Raw genomic sequence first — 22,889 nt, 5'->3', positions numbered from 1 at the left:
GGATTTTATCTTGTAACATAGGTAATCTAATTTTAACCAGGGTATACAGAATTTCCTGTTATTTGTGTTTATGTAATTCGGATTCTCACAGCATTATTCCTTTCTGACCACCAGTTTGTGCCTTAGTAACATGAGGGATTAAGGTGGCTTTCTGGAGATGACTTACCAGGTGAATACAGTCTAATTTCTGTGCTGATTATAGTGTCTCACAAGATATGCATTTAGTTGCTAATATTTAATAGAAAGAGTGTACAGAGTGTAAAAGAAAAACTGCTTAACATGTGAGGAGGCCCAGTGCTGTGAAAGAGAGAAAACAGTTTAGCAAATGGAGTAATCTGTAAGTAATCTGTAAGGGCATTCTGATAGATAAAGGGAAAAAAAAGTGTGTCCATGAAACAAGATAATTTTGAGAGAAAAGTTAAATAGAGAAATTATGTAGGCCCAGTGGTGGCTCACGCCTGTCATCCAAACACTTTAGGAGGATCAGGTGGGAGGATCGCTTGAGCCCAGGAGTTCAAGACCAGCCTGAGCAACATAGTGAAACCTTGTCTCTATAAAGGAGAAACAAGATTAGCTGGACGTGGTGGTGCACGCCTGTAGTCCTAGCCACTTGGGAGGCTGAGGTGAGAGGATCACTTGAGCCCAGGAGCTGGAGACTACAGTGAGCTAAGATTGCACCACTGCACTCCAGCCTGGGTGACAGAGCAAGACTCTGGCTCAAAAATAAACAAATAAAAAGAAACTGTGTAGATTTAATATTTGTATTCATCGCTTCCGCTTTCTGAAGCTCCACTAAATGGACTATGTAAATACTAAACAAATAAATGGACTAAAAAAAATTGACCAAACAAAAGCTAAACAAATAACCCTACATAAAGAACTTAAAAAGGCGGACGTGCATAAAGACAGAGAAAGGAGGAGGCAGTGGAGGCAGGGGGATGTGGCTATGTTTTTGGGAGAAAGAGAAACAGGTGGAGGAATTGGGAGAGAAAGCTGAGGAAGTTTGTGTCTTGTGGCTCCGTGAGAGGAGGGGAATTTCTGACAAGGGACAAAGTGCCAGATCTTGAAAGGCCTGGGTGAAAGCAGGGCTGGGGATGGGAGTTGGCAGAGGTGTGGACAGGGGCAGTTAGACTCAGGGTCCCCACTCCTGTCTGTAGTGAAGTGATTGCTGTCATTACCCACCCCTCCACCCCTTAGGAACCAGGAAAGTCTTTCTGTGAACAGAAGAGCTCCAGACCGTTGGATCTGAGGCACTGCAGAAGGCAAGGGAGAAGGGCCGTTGTAAAACCAGCTGGCCTAGGTTCTGAACAGGGCACAGCTCTGCTCTGGGAACCCTGCAGCCAGATCCATGCTTCCTGGGCAAGAGAATGGAGAACTTATCTCAGGAAAATTGTACGGCCCAGGGAAAAGACTACATTTTTCAGAAACGACCTTGAAATTTAGGAAAGAAATGTGTTACCTTAGGGAAGATACGTCCACCTGAAACCTCAGGATGTGGCTTTATTGGAATAAGGGTCTTCGCAGATATAGTTAAGATAAGGACCTCAATGTGAGATCATTTTCAACTAGGGTAGACCCTAAATCCAATGACAAGTGTCCTTATAAGAGGCAGAAGAGAAGACACAGGGGGAGAAGACCTTGTGAAGATGGAGGTAGAGATTAGAGTGATGAGGCCATGAGCCAAAGAATGCTGAGGATGCCAGCAGCCTGCAGAAGCTGGGAGAAAGGCAAGCAACCTCCCACTGCAGCCAGAAGGAACTAAGCTCACCTACACCTTGATTTCAACTTTCGGGCCTCATGAAATATGCAAGAGTAAGCTAAGCCTCCAGGTTTGTGGTAGTTTGTGGCAGCAGCCCTGAAACTCATGCAGGAGGGCAGGTTGAGAAGGATGGGGTAGGTACTTGCTATAGTTTGAATGTGTCCCCCAAAGATTCTTGCCATGGAAACTTAATTTCTGCCCTCGTGAGTGGATTAATGTTGCTGTCACCGGAGTGGCTCCTTATCATGTGGGTGGCTTTGTTATCAAAGTGAGCTCTCTTTGGCTCTCTGGCTCTGGCCCTGTCACCATGTGATACCCTCTGCCATGTTTTGACATAGCAAGAAGGCCCTCACCAGATATTGGCACCTTGATCTTGGACTTCGCAGCCTCCAGAACTGTGAGCGCAATAACCTTCTGTTGCTTATAATTTACCCAGCCTATGATATTCTATTATAGCAGCGGGAAACAGACCAAGACATGGATGTGTGTGTATTGGTGGGCGGTGAGGGGGAAGAGAGGGAGAGAGAGAAAAGCTTTTCAGTACTCTTCGTATTGAAGTACTTATCTCAGCCCAGCACAGTGGCTTATACCTGTAATCCCAGCACTTTGGGAGGCCAAGGCGGTTAGATCATCTGAGGTTAGGAGTTTGAGACCAGCCTGGCCAACATGGTGAAACCCTGTCTCTTCTAAAAATACAAAATTAGCCGGGCATGGTGGCACACATCTGTAATCCCAACTACCCGGAGGCTGAGGCAGGAGAATTGCTTGATCGTGGGATGAGGAGATTGCAGTGAGCCGAGATTGCGCCATTGCACTCCAGCCTGGGTGACAAGAGCGAAACTCTGGCTCAAAAAATAAAACAAAATAAAATAATTACTTTGATAAAAAGTAGAAATTTGAAATTAATTGATTGGATCTAGGAAATGAAAACAATTGAAACAGAGTTTCCCAGATGCACTGAACAGCTGTGTAGCTGAAAATCAAATCATTGTGTGCTGCAAGAACCGAGCTTAGAGACTCCGGATACCATTGCTAAAAGCAGGAGCAGGAGAGCACGGAGAAAAAGCTGGCTCCAGAGGATAAATCCAGGAGCTCCAGGATCCACCTGAGGGGCTTTTCAGAAGGAAAGTGGAGGGAACAGAGGACAGCTGACATTTGAAGAAGGGCTGTCAAGATTCTCCCAGAAGGGAGTCGGGATACTGCAGGAGCCTAGTGAATGTCAAGCAGAATGAAGAAAACAAAGCAAACAGAAAATCATGCCAGGGCATCAGAGAGAAACGGAAGAAGAACCAAGTATGCAGTTTCTAACAGAACCACTTACAATGCAACATAAAATACATTTACGACAGTGGGCGCCTGTAGTCCCAGCTACTCGGGAATTTGAGGCAGGAGAATGGCGGGAACCCGGGACGCGGAGCTTGCAGTGAGCCGAGATCGCGCCACTGCACTCCAGCCTGGGCGACTGAGCGAGACTCCGTCTCAAAAAAAAAAAAAAAAAAAAAAAACGTTTACGAGCAGCCTCCCCACAGTCCTGAGGGAAAGTACCCCAGACCCTAGAATTCTTTATCATTCACAGTGTCGTCAAGATGGAAGACCGTGTCACAGCTTCCCACCCTGAGGGCCTTGCGTGAGCCACAGATGCTGAGCGGTTTTTCCTCTAGGCCTCCAGGTGGCCGTGTGGGGCCCAGGATGGCCAGGAGTTCTGCTCCACCACTTCTGTGTGCAGAAAACCATTCATGTCTATCCCAGAGTCCCATTCAGATAACGTGTTTATTGCTTGTCATGCTATGGAGATAGGTGCACTGAAGTGAATAAAAATATTTTCAGACATCTATAAGATCAGAAGCCTTGCCACCCTCTGAGTGATTAAAGAATGCATCCCAATATGAAGGCAAGTGAACCCAGGGATCCAGGGTGATAGCAGCGTCTGCCAGCAACATGACATGTTTTGCTGAAGTTAAGGTGTCACTTTTTAAAAAAATTAAAAATCTAAAATTTCAGATGTGTGTGAAGGAAAACAGAGAGAAGGGGAGATAGACTTTAACTTTAGTCTTTGTAGTAAAACCTTAAGTTACATACTAAGAATTAAAATGTAACCAAAGGTAGAATAGAAATAGATGATAAGACTTTCAAAGCAGCAGAGAGAAAAGATGGAAAAAGAAAACTTGATTAATCTCCCAAAGGAGAGGGAAAAATAGAGCCGGCAAATAGAAAATGCACATACTTGAGCATCAGCATAGTCACATTAATGATGGTTGGTTTTAAGTTATTAAACACAGCATCCTTAGATTGGATGAAAAACAAAATTCAGCTGTAACATTCAGAAGAGATGCAGCTGCTAGAAGCGAGAAGTACAGGCATGGCACAGAGATCCATGCGGTGTGGTTCACTGTTAGAAGCATTGTTGGGCCGTCACCGAGAGCCTTGGATGAGATGCAGGGGGCGTGTGGGATTTCTTGATGGGTTCCTTCTTCTTGGGTTGAGAATAAAATAGAGGTTTGTGCTGCTATTTTATTTTTGCTCTGCAAACAAGAATCTCTTATCTTTTCACCAAATAACTTTGTTTCTTGGATAAAATACAAGTTTTTCCAAAAATACGAATGCAACCCTAAAGCTTTCGTAAGTTAAAACTGCACTTTGGACATTTGGGACACACTTTTCTTCTTTTATGGTGACATAATTATAGATTCCGTTACACTGAAACTGGCTGTTGAGTCTGTAGTGGCCCTGGTTAAATGCAATACTTGGAAGAATGTATTACTGTGCCTTTATCCTTGAGGAAAATGAAAGATTTTGTGGAAATGGAACTTTGACCTGTACATGCGAACTGTGTTTAAAATAATTCATAGAATGTTTTTGAGCAGAATAATACAGTTATGATTTGCGGTTAATATATGTGCTCTGAACTCATGGCTATGATTACATTGTTTGTTGTTCTGTTTCCCCTCTTCTGATGAATGCTGTTGTTTTCTCAGTGACTTCAAACAATTGTTTACAGGTCCTATGGCCGGGCTCCGAAGATGATTCACCTAGAGTCTAACTTTGTTCAATTCAAAGAGGAGCTGCTGCCCAAAGAAGGAAACAAAGCTCTGCTCACGTTTCCCTTCCTCCATATTTACTGGACAGAGTGCTGTGTGAGTACCAGTGAGGGGAAGAGGACGCGCGGTGGGATAGGGTTGAAAATGTATGAGTCTAGGCTTTGTTGAGGCAGCTGTAATTTTTCAAATTTACCTTTTAACATACTCTGTTGTCCCTTCATTCCTTGGCCAAGTGTGGGGCTTGCTGTTGCGTGTTTGCGCCCTCGTCTGGCGTGCTGTGCTCACCGTGGCCCCAAGCGCGGTTGTGTGCCCGTGTCTCCAGTCTTGTGAGCTGTCTCACTGTGCCCCATGGCTGCCAGCCTTAGTCTGAGCTGTGTTTGATCATGACTTTCAGCTTTGTTTTCATGATTCCCATGTTCCCATCATGGCTCCGTTGTCCTTGGTCATCTATTGTTTCTTCTGCTTGTTTGTGACCCCACTGAGGCCAGGACCATGATCTTCCTCCCTGTTGCCATGCCTGGGCAGGAGGCGCCCTGTGACTCTCCGTGGAACGAGTGGGCCTCAGCCCTGTGGCCGCCACAGCTTTCACTTGTGTTGTCTAGTTGTGTATTCATGAATCCAGAAAGAACCTTCTCATTCTTGATACACTTCTTCTGTTGTGAACTAATAGAAAATTCTGTGAGCCATTTCTTCCTGTGTATTTTGACTAAAGTAAAGCAAGATTCAGCAGCATAGAAAGTACATAGATGATTACACACTGTGACATCGTAGCCTAAATCTGAGGCACAGAGGTTAATGAGCCAGGAACTGTAAGTCTGCACCTGGTTTTCCTCAGACTTCACCTCATGCACCCTTTCTCTGCTGACTTTGCTCTGCCTCCTTTCCCAGGGGCTCCACATGGACGGGACTTGGTTCCCCAGCAGTGAGTGAGGACACACGTGAGGTGTTTTCCACCAGGGAAGCCTGCCCGTGGTTTTCACCAGGCTGCTCCACAGGCCCCCTCTGCCTGGCGTGCCCGAGAAGGACGCTGTCCCTGGCCTGCTGTGCCAGCTCTTCTCTCCATAGCCTCTGCTTGTAATGTTGGATTTGATCACTCCTTCCAGGAGTTGTCTGGTGTCTCCCTGGCGTGGGGCTGTTGTCCCTTTGCCATCAGTGATCTACCTCTGGGGAGCCGCTGTGAGACCACCTGAGTGTCCCGCCCTCACCCAGTGGCAGTTCTTTCCTGAGCCAGTCTTGACTAAGGGTGCTGACCTTTCTACCCACCTCTGTCAGCCCATCCCCTAGGCTGGGGAGCGTCCGCAGGGCCTTCCATTCAGGCAGTGGTTAAGAGTCAGTCACCTTTACTGATGCTCAGGTTGTCCCAGATTTAGCCATCAAGAGTCACTTCAGACTGGCACCTGTGTTCTTTTGAGCACTTTCTAATCATTTGTGGCATACCAAGATGTTTTAGGTTCTGGGAGCTCGTCGCCCTTGTGCTGGAACCAGCCGCATCTCCACAGAGCCCTGGTTCCTCTGGCAGCAGGTGTGCTTGCTGCTGTGGGGGCGTTGCTGCTTCTCCACCCTTTCAGCAGACAGAGCTGATGGGGATGTGCCTTAGAAATCATGAACTGGGCCGGGCGCGGTGGCTCACGCTTGTAATCCCCACACTTTGGGAGGCCAAGGCAGGTGGATCACAAGGTCAGGAGTTTGAGACCAGCCTGGCCAAGATGGTGAAACCCCATCTCTACTAAAAATACAAAAATTAGCCGGGTGTGGTGGCACATGCCTGTAGTCCCAGCTACTCAGGAGGCTGAAGCAGGAGAATTGCTTGAACCCGGGAGGTAGAGGTTGCAGTGAGCCGAGATCGCGCCACTTCACTCTAGCCTGGGAGAGTAGTAAGACTGTCTCAAAAGAAAAAAAAGAAGAAATCATGAACTGATACTGATGCGTCCAATTTTATAACCTGGAAGGCTCTTTCTGGCCTCTCATTTATTTCTACTCTCACCAACATCAACACATTTCTGTATTTGCTCAGTGCTACAACGTGCATAAGATAGTTTCAGAATTGCTACACCCACGCCACAACTAGGAACAAGCCTACTGAGAACAGCTCCAAATTTGCTTGCAACTAAACTTTTCCTTTTGGACAGTATGTATCATAGTGTTTATGAACGTCTCCCTCAGCTTCATCCTTTTCAGGGTTTTCGTAGTTACTCTTGCATGTTTAATTTAGGCATTTTTGTTGTGATCAAAGTAAGTTTATAAATTCCCATATGCAGAACTAACATCTTGATCATGTTGAGACATACTCAAGAGCAAGGGCTGCCTTTCCGTTTGTGCAAGTCTACTTCTGTGTTACACTTTATTAGAGATGTTTAAAAATTCTCTCTCTTCTTTTAAGACAGGGTCTTGTTCTGTCACTCAGGTCACTGCAGCCTCAACCTCCTGGGCTCAAGTGATTCTCCTACCTCAGCCTCTTGAGTAGTTGAGATTACAGGCATGTGCCACCATGCCCAGCTAATTTTTTTGTATTTTTTGTAGAGATAGGGTTTTGCCATGTTGGACAGGCTGGTCTTGAATTCCTAGGTTCAAGGGATCCACCTGCCTCCACCTCCCAAAGCTCTGGGATTGCAGATGTGAGCCATGGTGCCTTGCAGGGTCTTGCTGTGTCACCCAGGCTGGAGTGCAGTGGTGTGATCTTGGTTCACTGCAACCTCCGCCCCTCTAGGCTGACGCCATCCTCCCACCTCAGCCTCCCAAGTAGCTGGGACCACGCCTGGCTTTTTTTATTTTTTTATTTTTTGGTATTTTTAGTAGAGGTGGGATCTTACCATGTTGCCCAGGCTGATCTCAAACTCCTGGCCCCAAGTGATCCTCCAGCCTCAGTCCCCTGAAGTGATGGGACTACAGATGTGAGCCACTGCGCCTGGCCACTGTAGTTCAATACTGAACTGTATTTGCATTCCTGGTATAAATCTCACTTAGTCATAGTATTATTTTCTTAATGTGGTATTGGAGTCTATTGCTTCAATTTTATTTAGGAGTTTTTGCATCTATAATTCACAAGTGGTTGGTCGGTAACTTTTGTTTTATGCTCTTTTTATGAGGTTTAGGTATTGATGTTCTACGTAATTCATTAAAAGAATTTGGAAGTTTTTACTTACTTTCTGTTTCTGAAGTAATTTATGTAGCACTGGAGCTGCTTGGTCTGTAAGGTTTGATGGAATTTTGGGAAACTAGCTGGGCCAGGTACGTTTTTGTATCTTTGATGAAAATTGGTCTGTTTCAGCCATTTGCTAATTTTGATAAACTATATTTTCTTGGAAATTATGGATTTCAATTAGGTTGTAAAATTTATTTTCATTGAGGTGTATGAAGTGGTCTTTCTTTACTTTTTTTTTTTTCCCCGAGATGGAGTTTCGCTCCGCTTGCTCAGGCTGGAGTGCAGTGGTGTGATCCTGGCTCACGGCAACCTCCGCCCTTTGGGTTCAAGCGGTTCTGCTGCCTTCGCCTCCCGAGCAGCTGGGACTACAGGCGCGCCACCGCGCCCCGCTAATTTTGTAGTTTAGAGACGGGGCTTCTCCGTGTTGGTCAGGCTGGTCTCAAACTCCTGACCTCAGGTGATCTGCCTGCCTCAGCCTCCCGAGTAGCTGGGACTACAGGCGCGCCACCACGCCCCGCTAATTTTGTAGTTTACAGACGGGGCTTCTCTGTGTTGGTCAGGCTGGTCTCAAACTCCTGACCTCAGGTGATCTGCCTGCCTCAGCCTCTCAAAGTTCTGGGATTATAGGTGTGAGCCATCACGCCCAGCTTTTTAGACTTTAAAAACGTGCTGTCCGCAGTTATTTTCCCATCATTATTTATTTATTATTATTTTTATGAGACGGACTCTCGCTCTGTCACCCAGGCTGGAGTGCAGTGGCGTATTCTTGACTCACTGCAACCTCTGCCTCCCAGGTCCAAGTGATTCTTCTACCTCAGCCTCCCAGTAGCTGAGGTTACAGGTGCCCGCCACCACGCCCGGCTCATTTTTGTATTTTTAGTAGGGATGTCGTTTCAGCATGTTGGCCAGGCTGATCTCCAACTCCTGACCTCAGGCGATCTCCCAAAGTGCTGGGATTACAGGCGTGAACCACGGTGCCCGGCTCCCATCATGATTTCTTATTTTGTATGTTTGTGCTTTCTCTCTTTCTTCCTTGATTAAATTAGCTAGTTCTATTTTTTTTTTCCCCCTCCAGAGAACCAGGATTTTAACGTATTCATCTGATTTACCGTTAGTCTGTTTTCTACTCAGTTTCTACTTTCATTTTTATTATTTCCTTCTTTTTGTTTTCTCATGGTTTACATTGTTCATTTTCTAGTTTTTGGGAGTTTGAAATGCACTTATTTTCATTCTTAAATTTTTATTGATATAGGTCTTTAGAGTTAGGAATTTTTCTCTGGTTACTACTTTAAATATATCCTATTGTTTTATCATTATTTTTCAGAAATTCTCTATTTTTGATTTGAATTTCCCCTTTCATTAAATAGTTGTTTAACAGAAAGCTTTTTAGTTTACAGAAAAAAAAAGAGATAAAAAATTTTTTGTTTAGAAATTTCTAGCTTTATTGCATTGTGGTCAGAAAGTGTTTATATTTTTGCTTTATAAAACTTATTTTAAAAATTTTATGAATTTGACTATTGTGTGACCTAATGAATGATCAGTGTTTTTGGACATTTCATGTGTGTTTGAGAATGTATTTTCTGTTTCCAGATTGTAATGTTAAATGTCCGTAAGACCTATCTTACTGCTTGTGTTGTTTAGGTCATTTATATTTTAAATTTTGTCCATTTGACCTATCTTTAACTGACAGTGGTTTGGTAAAGTCTTCTGTTAGTGTTAAATTTTGTCCATTTGACCTATCTTTAACTGACAGTGGTATGGTAAAGTCTTCTGTTAGTGGTGTGTTTCTGTTTCTCTTGCATCTCCTGTAGTTTCTGTTTTGTATAGGTGGTTGATGTATTATTTGGTGCTTAGGTGTTTAAAACTTACAATTTTTATGGAGTGACGTATGTCATTTACAGAATGGCTTCTGGGTAGTGTATCTTGCTTAGGGAGGTGTGTGTCTGAAGAGAACTGATTTTCTGTATTTTCTTTTAATAATTTTGTAATTTATGTCTTATACTGAGACCTGTATAACTTCAAATTACTTGTATATAGTTAGGAGCTGTGGGGGTTGAGGGTCTAATTTTTCTGTCTGAATGCATAGCAGATTGGCCTAACACCATTTCCTAATAGTGTGTCTTTTCTCCGCTTACTGGGAATGTCACCTTTATTTTACACCCACATCCTGTATGCACAATATTCTAGACACTTCGGTTCTATTGATGATTGTCTATCCTGTGCTAGAATCAGACTTTTAATTATTATGCTTTTTTTTTTTTTTTTTTTTTTTTTTGAGATGGAGTCTTGCCCTGTTCCCAGGCTGGAGTGCAGTGGCTCGATCTTGGCTCACTGCAGCCTTTACCTCCGGGGTTCAAGCAATTCTTCTGCCCCAATCTCCCGAGTAGCTGGGACTATAGGCGCCCGCCACCACCCCCAGCTAATTTTTATATTATTAGTGGAGACGGCATTTCACCATATTGGCCAGGCTGGTCTCAAACTCCTGACCTCGTGATCCACCCGCCTCGGCATCCCAAAGTGCTGGGATTGTAGGCCCAAGCCACCACTCCAGGCCTATTATACTTTTATAATATGTATCAATATCTTTCTTTTAAAATAAACGTTGTGGCTGTCTACATTTTCCCTTCCACATGTTGAGTGTCCAAATGTATTTTCTGAAGATGGCTGCAGCAGCATACCCATCCCACATGCTCCTCTCTGTGTGACAGTGACTTTCCTCTGTTGAAAGGCTGGGCCTGGGCCGGGCGCGGTGGCTCAAGCCTGTAATCCCAGCACTTTGGGAGGCCGAGACGGGCGGATCACGAGTTCAGGAGATCGAGACCATCCCGGCTAACATGGTGAAACCCCGTCTCTACTAAAATACAAAAAAAATTAGCCGGGCGAGGTGGTGGGCGCCTGTACTCCCAGCTACTCGGGAGGCTGAGGCAGGAGAATGGCGTGAACCCGGGAGGCGGGGCTTGCAGTGAGCTGAGATCCGGCCACTGCACTCCAGCCTGGGCAACAGAGCTAGACTCCGTCTCAAAAAAAAAAAAAAAAAAAAAAAAAGAAAGGCTGGGCCTGTGTTTCCTCCAGTTGAATCTGGGTGGGCCTCTGACTGTGGCAGAAGCAACACTGTGATACTCAAGAGGAAGTCATAAAAGAGAACGTGCCTTCTGCTGGATTCTCTCGGGATGCTTATTCTTAGATCCCAGCCGCCATGCTGTGAGGAAACCAAGCAGCCCCCGTGGGAAGGCCACTCGCAGGTGTTCTGCCTGCCCCAGGTGTTCAGCCTGCCCCAGCTGAGTCCCGCTGTGTGTTTTAGCTCCAGCCTCAACATGCCGCTGACACCAGGTGGAGCAGAGACCTTGGTCCCCAGCAAATCCTCTCGAGGTTGTAGGTCCATGAGCAAAAGAAAGCTTTATACCACTACAGCTTGGGGTGGCCTGTTACATAGCAGTAGATAACTGGAATATCAGTCGAAAAAGAGAAGGGTGGTGGCATTTTGATTGGGATTGCCTTGAATAAGTTACTCATTTGAGAATAATTTTAATCATGAGTCTTCTTGAATCAGGGAATGTGGTATGTATGTTTCTCCATTCTTTATGACTTTTTTCTGCCCTTATTTTTCATAAAAGTTTTACATTTTTATTGTTAGCTTTAGCTTTTGTGGCCATTTTGAATGAGACTTTTTTTCCTTAAAATCACATTCTAATAGAGAGCCTTTATTCTAAATCTTGATTATCATCTATTTAAAAAAAGGAGTAAGTTGATAATAGTTAGGATTTTAGATTTAAAAGTAAAACTCTTTGTTATGTTGAGTAGGTGCTTTAGGATTTATAGAGTACATCTGTAACTTACCATAATTCTTCCTTCAAGTAATATTAATTATATTACTTGATGTATAAGAGCTTTGTATCATTGACTTCTGTTTTCTCCCTCCCAGCCTTTGTTATTGTTGTCATACATTTTCTATATGTGTTAAAACCCCATAGTACATTGTTACTGTTTTTGCCTTAAACAGTCAGTTATGCCTTGGAGAGATTAAAATAGAAAAATGTCTTTTTTTTTTTTTTTTGAGACGGAGTTTCGCTGTGTTGCCCAGGCTGGAGTGCAGTGGTGCCATCTCAGCTCACTGCAACCTCTGCCTCTTGGGTTCAATTGATTCTCCTGCCTCAGCCTCCCAAGTGGCTGGGATTACAGGCATCCGCCACCACGCCCCTCTAATTTTTTGTATTTTTAGTAGAGATGGGGTTTCTGCCACGTTGGCCAGGCCGTTCTCGAACTCCTGACCGCAGGCGAGCCGCCCGCCTGGGACTCCCTAAAATGCTGCGATTACAGGTGTGAGCCACTGTGCATATTTACCCACCCAGTTTCCATTTCCATCGCTGTCTCTTCCTTTTCTTTAAAATCTTTTTTTTTTTCTTTTGAGACTGAATCTCATTCTCTTGCCCAGGCTGCAGTGCAATGGCGTGATCTCGGCTCACTGCAAGCTCCGCCTCCTGGGTTCAAGCGATTCTTCTGCCTCAGCCTCCTGAGTAGCTGGGATTATAGGTGCCCACCCCCATGCCCAGTTAATGTTTTTTGTATTTTCAGTAGAGATGGGGTTTAGCCGTGTTGGCCAGGCTGGTCTCAAACTCCTGACCTCGTGATTCACCCAACTCGGCCTCCCAAAGTGCTGAGATTACAGGCGTGAGCCACCACGCCTGGCCAAGATTTTTTTCTTTATATTGGTTTTTAACAGTTTGATTACGGTATGCTTTGGTGTAGATTTCTTTGTATTTCTTGTGCTTGGGGTTTGAGGGTTTATTTATTTATTTTTTCTTTTTTGTGGGGGTGGATATGACCTTTATTGAGCTTATCTGCCAGAGTGGAAATAATGTCTGTACAAAACTAGATGTTTGTTACTATAACTTCTGCATCACAATTAAAATCCGAGCAGTTTTTTAAAAACAGTCAACTCAGTCAAAACCCACTGCTTCAGAATCAATAGCTTGTTTGAAGCCACAGTAACACTTAAATATGGTTAAGACTTGAATGCAGAAATTTGGTTAGTTAGAAAGCTGATTAAACTTCTAACTTTCTCAGATAGAATTGCAGAAAGGTAAAATTGTGTTTTTCACAGAGATACAGTCCACTGGAATCACCAACACTGGACAGCTGGTATTTAGAGTCCTGAGAAACAAGGAATCCAGGCATCCTTTAGACAGTCTGCTGTTGTCCTTTCTTCCCAGTCAGAGATTTGTGGGTGTGTGAGTGACCACCACCAGCAATTGTAGCCTTGACAAGAGAATCCAATCCCTCATCTCCATGAATAGCAATTTGCAAGTGACGAGGGGTAATACACTTTACCTTTAAGTCTGTTTTTTTTTTTTTTGAGATTGAGTTTCCCTCTTGTTGCCCAGGCTGTAGTGCAGTGCTGCCATCTTGGCTCACTGCAACCTCCGCCTCCCAGGTTCAAGCGATTCTCCTTCTTCAGCCTCCTGAGTAGCTAGGATTATAGGCATGTGCCACCACATCCGGTTAACTTTGTATTTTTAGTAGACACAGGGTTTCTCCATATTGGTCAGGCTGGTCTTGAACTCCCAACCTCAGGTGATCCTCCCGCCTTAGCCTCCCAAAGCGCTGGGATTACAGGCATGAGCCACCGTGCCCAGCCACCTTTAAGTCTTTTGATGCATTTCCTGCCAGTTCAGGCCCCTCTGTGGCGAGGTACTCCAGCATGACGGCATCGTACACAGCGGCAGTCGTGCCCACACGTCCATGACCGGCCATCCTAGATTTCAGGTGTCGATGAATACGGCCCACTGGGAACTGCAAGACGGCTCTGCGAGCGGGAAACCGCCTTTGTCGTGGCCTTTCCGGAGTCCTTCCCCGCCTTGCTGCCAGCCATTTCGAATTCTGCTGAAGCTCAAGCAAGCAAGGCAGAGAAAGGACTGATCAGACCCACGGCAAGATCCCACCACCTACTCCTTCGTCGCACCGTGATTCAGACTGCCTGGGTTTATAGTTTTGATCTAATTTAGAACATTTTTCTTTTCTTTTTTTTTTTTTTTGAGATAGGGTGTTACCCTGTCACCCATGCTGGAGTGCAGTGACTCCATCTTGTCTCACCACAACCTCTGCCTCCTGGGTTCAAGCGATTCTTGTGCCTCATCCTCCCATGTAGCTCAAAGTATAGGTGTGTGCCACCATACCTGGCTAATTTTTGTATTTTTAGTAAAAATGGGGTTTCGCTGTGTTGGCCAGGCTGTTCTCGAACTCCTGGCCTCAAGTGATCCCAAAGTGCTGGGATTACAGGCATGAGCCACTGCATGTGGCCTAATTGGGATTACAGGCATCAGCCACCGCACGTGGCCTGATGTAGAACATTTTTCGTCATTGTTTCCTCAGATTGTTTTTCTGTTGCTCGCTCTTCTGGGGATTCTATGTATGTATGTTTGTACATATGTATATATGTGTATAAATGCTACATGAAGTACCATAACTCACTGATAATCCGTTGATATTTTTTAGTAGCCCTTTTTCTTGGTGTTTCATTTGGGTAATTGCTGCTGCTCTGTCTTCATGTTAACCTTTTCTTCTGCAGTGTCTAATCGGCTCTCATTCCACTTAGTATATTTTTCATTTTAGATGTTGAGGTTTTCATCTCTAAAAGTTCCATATGGGTCTTTTTCTTAATTAAGTATCTTCCATGTGTCTGCTTCACTTCAGTCCACTACCTTCTTCAACATATGAAATAACTAAGTGACAGTAGTTACTGTAACTCTTTTAATGGCTTTCTGTGTCATTACTGGGGCTATTTCTATTGATTGATTTTTTCTTTCGAATATAGCTTTATGATATGATAGGTCTGGAGCAGTGATCAGTCCGGGACAAATTATTCCTTACAGCCGAGGCAAGATGGTCTTGAGTTCCTCTGGTTTTCCAGACTGGCCTATGGGGACAGCCCTGTTCCCTGCCCTGTGTGACTGCCAAGCATGGGTGCCTCTGATCGTGTCTGCGGGTTCTGTTCCGGCAATGGGTGGTTCCTGCACGCACTTACTCGTTAGTTCCCTGTGGAATACTCGAGGGCCCTGTGCCGATCTACAGGACTCATTGTGTCCCTCTCCTCTCCCAACACAGTCCTAGGAAGTCTAGCTGTCTTGATCTCCCTGGCCTTGGCTCTGTGTCCTCAGCTCAGGGAGTCTGCCAGCTTCCCCTCTGTAACCCCCTGCCCTCCCCCACTCTGGTCGGCACCCGGGGGGCTTGCTGGGCTTGTTTCCCATCTCCAGGGGTTGAGGGGAGAAATCATTGTCCTTTGTTCCTTGGGGTCCATGGTCTTGAAAACCATTGATTCATGTTTCTTGGTTTTTGGTGTTTTTTTGTTTGTTTGTTTTTTGAGACAGAATCTTGCTCTATCACCCAGGCTGGAGTGCAGTAGTGAGATCTCAGCTCACGGCAGCCTCCACCTCCTGGGTTCAAGCAATTCTCCTGCCTCAGCCTCCCAAGTAGCTGGGATTACAGGTGCACACTACCATGCCCAGCTAATTTTTGCATTTTTAGTAGAGACGGGGTTTCACCATGTTGGCCAAGCTGGTCTCGAACTCCTGATCTCAAGTGATCTGCCTGCCTCAGCCTCCCAAAGTGCTGGGATTACAGGCGTGAGCCACCATGCCCACCTTGTTTTTTTTTTTTTTTTCCGGTTGGTTCAGGCAGTGGTGTAAATCCAGTCCCTGTCACTTCATCTTGGCTAGAAGCAGTTCACTCATTGATTTCTAGTTTTTGATGGAGTGTAATCTATTACTATCGTATTAATAATTAATATCATTGATGTGCAGATTGTTCTGAATTTGGCTTCTGTACTGATGTACTGAGAATGTACTGATTCTTGGAGTACTCTTTGGGCTCATCCCCTCCTTTTGCTTCATCTCAGGGCTCAGCCCTGGCTCCTTCCAGTGGGAAATTGTATTTAGAAGTCAGGACCTGGAGCTAGGGGAGAGCTTTGCTGGTGAGCTCTCGGCATGGCTAGAGAACACGTGTGTATGCCCACACGTGTACGTGCACACGTTTACATTTGTATTTCGTGGGTAGCTGCTTGTGTATGTACATACATACGTGTACACACGTGAGCCCATTCGAGTCCAGCACTGCAAGGGTGATACTGGTTTCCTCCCATCTGTGTTTGTAACTCCTTTTTTCACATGGAGGAGCTGGGTGCTGGTTCTCCTCTGTGTTTCTGATGGGAGTAATCCCTCTGTGAATGACCATCCTTCTGTCACTGCTGCTCCACTCCCAGCAGGTGGATGCCCGTTCCCGCACTTGCCTGGCACAGACTTCCTCCTCACCTCACTTGATCTGCAGTACCCTTGTGAGGGCATCCCTGTCTGGGGGATGCCCTTTGTGCCCTGCTTGGCCCCTTGTACCCTTATACCCTTATTCCCCTGTGCCAGCCCCAGAATCCTTCATCATCTCACTTGGGGCTCACATCTTGTTCTGTACTTCCCTCTTCTGCCACCTGGACGCCCTCCTCACTGCTGAGCTCTGGTACCTGGGGCGGCCTGCTGTGCTTGCCCCCCGTGGCCCTGATGCCCTGCCCCTGGCTGCTGCCTCTGTCGTGGAGCTGGAGCCTTCCCCTCTGGCTTGGCTCTTGGGTCCTGCATGTGTCCCCTGCACTGCTCATGGGTTTTCCTGTAGTGACTTTATTTTCTTCTTTTTTTTTTTTTTTTTGAGATAGAGTCTCGCCCTGTTGCCCAGGCTGGAGTGCAGTGGCATGATCTGGGCTCACTGCAACCTCCACCTCCCATTTTCAAACAGTTCTCCTGCCTCAGCCTCCTGGGTAGCTGGAACTGTAGGTGCCCGCCACCACGCATGGCTGTTTTTGTATTTTTAGTAGAGACGGGGTTTCACTATTTGGCCATACTTGGACTTTGTTTTCTTTAAAGACCCTTAGCTTCACTGGCTCCACTGGCCCTCTTCAGAGTCACAGAGTTGTTTTTATCGCGTCGTTTTATTTGCTCACTGGGATGAGTGATAGGCTGGATCTTGCCAACCCATTTGCCCCAGAATTATGTGGAACTTCTCTGTACTCTCTCTGTCCTGCCTCGTGCTCTGTGAGCTTTCTTCTGGAGAGTTCCTGCAAATTGACTGAGCAGATCTGCTCTAGTGTCCCCTCGGGATGTGGCAGCCCCTGCCCGGTGTGAACAACCTGGAGCCAGGACTCCTTCTTGGGTGGGGGTGGGGAGGAGTCCAGGTAAAGGGCTCCTGGTGGCCTTGTGAGGGGCAGAGAGTGGATGGCTCACCTGTGACGTGTGGATGGGGGCAGCCGGGTGCTGTGTGTCTCTTCTTGGCAGTCACGGGCTCTGGTCCCTCCTAGCCTTTGGTTTTTCTCCAGGCATGGCGCTTTGGGGCTTCCAGCAGAGCAGTTCACCAGTGCTGTAAAATCTGTGCTTCAAGTCCCAGGAGCTGCCGTGCTATGTAAAATGTGCACTAGATAATTAAGTTACTGTCGGATATTTATTTGCAGAAAATTGAGTTTACCAGATGGTTTTAACCTCAGTTTTCAAAGTAAAAGATCTTTTCAGATTGTACAATATTTGTAATTTAAATCAGGACGTAGCAGGTTTTAAAATCAGGATACAAATGAGAAGTACTGCCTTTTTAACTTTCTATTTAGTTAATTAAACCAAAAGAGAGGCTGGATACAGAATTTAGGATTTAAGATTTTTTTTGGAGATGGAGTCTCTGTTTGTCGCCCAGGCTGCAGTGCAGTGGTGCAATCTCAGCTCACTACAACCTCTGCCTCCCCATTCAAGCAATACCCCTGCCTCAGCCTCCTGAGTAGCTGGGACTACAGGTGCACACTGCCACGCCCTGCTAATCTTCCCATTTTTAGTAGAGACAGGGTTTCACCGTGTTGCCCAGGCTGGTCTTGAACTCCTGAGCTCAGGCAGTCCGCCCACCTTGGCCTCCCAAAGTGCTAGGATTACAGGTGTGAGCCACCGTGCCCAGCCAGGATTTAAGATTTAATTCACTTGTGGATACTCTGATTGGCTTCTCTCTGCGTGTTATTCAAGAGTGACTTGAAAGTCCAGAGGAATTACGGCAGGACAGTGAGGAACTAGCAAAAGAGGAGGAAGTAGCGATTTAGATGGTAGCTGTGAGTTACTGTTTGCAGATATTTTCAGTGCCTAACTTGGAAATGAATTAAGTATCTTGGTTTTAGATTTTCTAAATCTAAATGCAGTTGGACTCTTGTGAGTAGATTTATGGAATAGAAGGGCAAGGAGAAGGGATACCAGGCAAAGTGTTTTCGTGGTTCTTTATGGAAGAGAACCAAGCTGAAGGCCTTGGCATGTATGTGGGAAGGGCCCTTTCTCTGGCAGGCTCGTGCTTGGGCATCTGCTTGAGAAGCAGGATTGATTTCTGGGGTGGCGCGGCTCCCTGCTGCCTGTCGGGGAGTAGAGCAACATTGCGGAAGCTGCGGGTCGCCTTCTGTCTGGGACCTCACAGCTGTAGCTGCTTGCCTCTGACATGGCCTTCGCAGACTTCCGGTTGGGGTGGTTCCTGGGGTACAGAGCTCAGAGGCTGTGTTAGAAGCTGGCGGGAGGCTGGCCTGGGGTTCCCGTGGGCAGTCTGGGCTGTGCCATGACTCTTGCCGTGAGACCAAGGCGTGGCCCACAGCAGGATGGCAGTCATGTAGTGCTTGGGTCCAGAGCTGGTGGCCACAGTGGACCTGAGTTTTAAAGCCCTAGCTTGCCTAACAGATGGTATTGCTGTGGGCAGCTCACTCACCCCTCTGACTCTCAGTCTCTTCATCTGGATCATTGGGACGCTCACAGCCCTTGGCGTTGTGAGAAGTGGGGATCGTGCGTGGCCGTGTGTGGCACTGAGTCCGACAGAGCTCGCCTGCAGGCTTGCTGGGCCACTGGGCTTTTTATTCCATTTAAGTCCTGAGCCTGTCCTGACGCTTCAAAACATTGCGGCCATTGCAGGCTGTTATGAGGCATATTTTGCTGTATAAACTAAAGGGCATTAGTTAACCTGCTTTCACAGTGACTTGTTTGTTTTTAGGATACTGAAGTGTATAAAGCTACAGTGAAAGATGACCTCACCAAGTGGCAGAATGTTCTGAAGGCTCATAGCTCTGTGGACTGGTTAATAGTGATAGTTGAAAATGATGCCAAGAAAAAAAATAAAACCAACATCCTTCCCCGAACCTCTATTGTGGACAAAATACGAAATGATTTTTGTAATAAACAGAGTGACAGGTAAGTGTATCTTTAATTTTACCTCATTTGGTTAATACTTGACATGATACGGATTGCTGGCTTCCTGGGTAGTAATAACTATTTACTCAGCAATCTCGAGTGAGCGTCCATGGGGTGCTGTCAAGGAGACCTGGTGCCTGTCCTTGTGGAGTTCCTGTTCAGGCAGGCAAATAACTCTAAGCAGCCATCTCCGAGTGTGCCGCCTGGGAGAGCGGGTCTTGGACCCATGGTCCTGGGAGGCCTCTTGGTGGGTCCTTTCTGAAGACTGACAGCAGTAACTCTTGCAGTTCTTCTCTAGAACAGGGGTCCTTAAAGGTTTTTTTTTTTTGAAATGATGGCACCTGTGTTTCTTTCTTTACCTTAACACCTACTGAGAAGTTCCTAAGAACGTTCCTAAGTTGTAAAATGCTGACCTAACCCCTTCAGAAATTGTGAAAGGGAATCCTGAAACTTTGGCGGTTAATAGATTTTATGGGCTTTCTCCGCCTTGCCCTGCTCTCTCTCCTGGGGTAGGTCGCTCCCTTTCTCTTCAGTGATGCCGTAGCCAGCTGAGCCAGTCAGCATGTTAACTCCTCTGTAATTGATGGTCTTTATCTCATAGTTTACACTAGAACTCACCAGGGCCTGGGGATTCAGCAGCAAACCTGGACCCTGCCCTGGTCCAGCAGGTCGTTATAGCCATGGTCACCATGCTTATGGTGGCAAGGGTTCAGATGGAGGACTCCAGACTACTGCGAGAGCCTACAGCCGGGCACCTGGCCTTCTCTGGGGCCAACGGAGGCTCACTGAGAAAGCAGAGATGGGCTGAGAAATAAAGGATGCGCGGGGGGTATGGACTGAGAAATAAAGGATGCGCGGGGGGTATGGGCTGAGAAATAAAGGATGCACGGGGGTATGGGCTGAGAAATAAAGGATGCGCGGTGCGGGGGGTAAGGGAGGAGGAGCAGGGGCAGGTGGTGCGAGTGCAGCCTATAGCCCCAAACAGATGGGGCCCCGCACTATTCTGTCATGTGACTCTCCAGGCCTCCGTGGTAGTTCTTCAGCGGGAGGAACTAGGGTGGGTGCCTTTTTCATGTTCCACACAATACTGGATACACAGTAATGTTCAGACTTGCTTTTTTAATGGTTTGAATTAAATAGGTAGTTGAGCTTATGGTTTATCTTAGAGAAGTTTCATTCAATTTGGGCTTACGGAAACTTCTTTGTAATGTGTGTTACTTATAAATTAGTTAATCAAAAGGAATCAGCTTAGCATTTAAGAAGATGCTACGTGATTGAATGTCCGTGCCCTCTATGTGGTTCAAGTACTGACATTTTTTGTTCTGAAAAAGAGAGTAGACAGCTATGAAGCCTGGCAGGAGGAGCAGTGTGTTCTGTAGCCTAACGGGAGTGTGGGTCACGCTGACGGGGAGACCACTGAGGCAGCGCTAGGAATCAAAACCAAGTGGCCTTGGAGGTTTTTCTTAATATCACAAAAGAAATCACATTTATTTGGGATTATATTAAGTAAACATGTTAGTGTTAATGAGGTCTATTAGTCTTACCTTGTGAAATGTTCAAATTGTATAATTTTTCAAAGTACCTATTGATTACTTTTAAGTCTGCGTTTATAATCTTTAATTTCCAATAATATGTTTTTTACTGAGCCTATTTAAAACTAACTTGCTTTTTAATGACTGTTTTTTGTACATTAAATGTAATTTACTAAAATTTTCAACATTTCGTCTTCAGTAGGTTTAAATATACCTTCTACCATTTGGTTTTTATTAATTTGCAAAGCCACTTCTTAACAAATCTATTTTTTTTTAAATGTAAAGAGTTTGGTGAGATTTTCATAAATTTGAATTTAATAGAGTCTGTATTGACAATTGTTTTGTTTTTTTACTTTTTTTTGGACAATTGTTTTATCACCCAGTATAATTTCTGGCCTTTGAAAATATTGTAACACTTGACCCGTAAGTGGCTTACTGTTTTTTTAACATTAGACTGGTGTTTAATTTTGATTATGCACACTACATGCTCATTGTAGAATTATTAGAAAAAGGTAATGAGCAAAAAGAAAATGCATATTAACTCTTAGCATTTTGGTATGTATCTTCTCAGACTTTTTTTCTTTATGCATGCATAATACGTGTGTGTATTTTAAGTTAATATAACGTTGTGTGTTGTTTATACTTGCTTTTTTCACTCAATATATGGTAAAGATTTTCCACAAACAAATGTATTTCCAGACTCTCGGTGTTAGTGAGTGGATAATATTCCGTAGTATTAATGTGCCATAAGTTATTTATACATTCTGCTGCTGGGCTTAGGTTATTGCTTATTGTTATAAACAGCAATATTGTGAACACCTTTTCTAGCTCAAATGTTGTGAACATCCTTAATTATTTCAGGATACCTTCCTGAAGGAAAATTGCTTGGCAACAGATTTTGCGCATTTTTCGGGCTTTTGCTACGAGGCTGGTAGAGACAAGGGTTGACTTGTGATCAGCAGTGTGACTTGTGATGGCCGTAGCCGTCGTGGTGACTTGCTGAGGCTGCAGCCGGGAGCCCCTTGTTCTACATGTGCCTCCAGCCCCTGCAGTCTGTGTGCCTTGGGGGATTGCGCCTCTCTCCAACTTGGCCCCACCATCCCTGACTTCATTCGTTTGTTTTGGGCTCTCCTTTTCTGAGTTAACAACTTAGGCTTGATGTGAACTTCTGAAGCATAGTTCTTTTTTACTTAAAAAAAATGGATGGTGATGTAGAACAGGATCTACTAGAGACGGGACATATCATGACTGTGTATCTGATTGATCTCTGGAAACGGTTACTGTTTTGGTGGTTGGCACTTGTTTAGTTTCTGTTTCCATTCACCCCTGTAGGTGCACAGGAGAATTCGCGTCGGGTCGGGAATAAATGTGGGTAATTATAATCCTTGAGAATGCCTGAAGGATAAACTACCAAGCTCATAGGTTCCAGCAAGCTCCTACTGTGGATAAATACATGTTAGTCCTCTGGGGGACCTTTGGAGGGAGCGGCTCTGGCCTCTTTGTCTTTGAGGGAGGGAAGTGTGCAGGGGGGTGGGTTCAGTGGATTTGTAGCCAGCCACCAAGTTTTAAGTTTTCTTCTTGGTTCTGGTTGTTCACATGGTGGAACATGTAGAGCGTGTGCTGCTTCACTGAGGTATAATTCCATGAATTTAGCCATGCCTCCAAAGGATATGCTGGGGCACGGAGAAAAGGAACTTAGAGTCAGTTCATTTTGCTACTTTTTGGTAATTCAAGTAAAGCATTTACTAAGGAGAACTGGTGAAGCTCACAGAATTGATGTTTTAAAATTATTTCTGGCCGGGCGCGGTGGCTCAAGCCTGTAATCCCAGCACTTTGGGAGGCCGAGACGGGCGGATCACGAGTTCAGGAGATCGAGACCATCCTGGCGAACACGGTGAAACCCCGTCTCTACTAAAATACAAAAAAAATTAGCCGGGCGAGGTGGCGGGCGCCTGTAGTCCCAGCTACTCGGGAGGCTGAGGCAGGAGAATGGCGTAAACCCGGGAGGCGGAGCTTGCAGTGAGCTGAGATCCGGCCACTGCACTCCAGCCTGGGCGACAGAGCGAGACTCCGTCTCAAAAAAAAAAAAAATAAATAAAATAAAATTATTTCTGAGTTCAGATTTATGCATTATCTTCCTAGATTAACTACTATTACCAAGGCTAAAGAAATTTACCATTTCCAGCCTATCAA

At 45.4% G+C, this 22,889-nt stretch overlaps 1 protein-coding gene across 7 annotated transcripts in view; it reads left to right on the top strand.

The window, feature by feature from the left end:
• The window catches only part of TRAPPC10 (trafficking protein particle complex subunit 10), a 100,018-nt gene that overhangs the window by 22,028 nt on the left and 55,101 nt on the right, over positions 1-22,889 (top strand). For 2 of the 7 annotated variants that reach the window (XM_050784403.1, XM_050784405.1), the window contains exons 3-4: positions 4,758-4,893; positions 18,968-19,164. In XM_050784403.1, coding sequence (XP_050640360.1) covers positions 4,758-4,893; positions 18,968-19,164 — 333 coding nt within the window. Of the gene's footprint in view, positions 1-4,757; positions 4,894-18,967; positions 19,165-22,889 lie in introns of those variants that run through there. The other 5 variants (XM_050784409.1, XM_050784406.1, XM_050784404.1 and 2 more) reach the window with 4 other exon arrangements.

Source organism: Macaca thibetana, chromosome 3 (genome assembly GCF_024542745.1).
Source record: "Macaca thibetana thibetana isolate TM-01 chromosome 3, ASM2454274v1, whole genome shotgun sequence".
NCBI lineage: Eukaryota > Metazoa > Chordata > Mammalia > Primates > Cercopithecidae > Macaca > Macaca thibetana.
The sequence above is the reverse complement of the archived record's forward strand: the minus strand, read 5'-3'. Positions and strand labels throughout refer to the sequence as shown.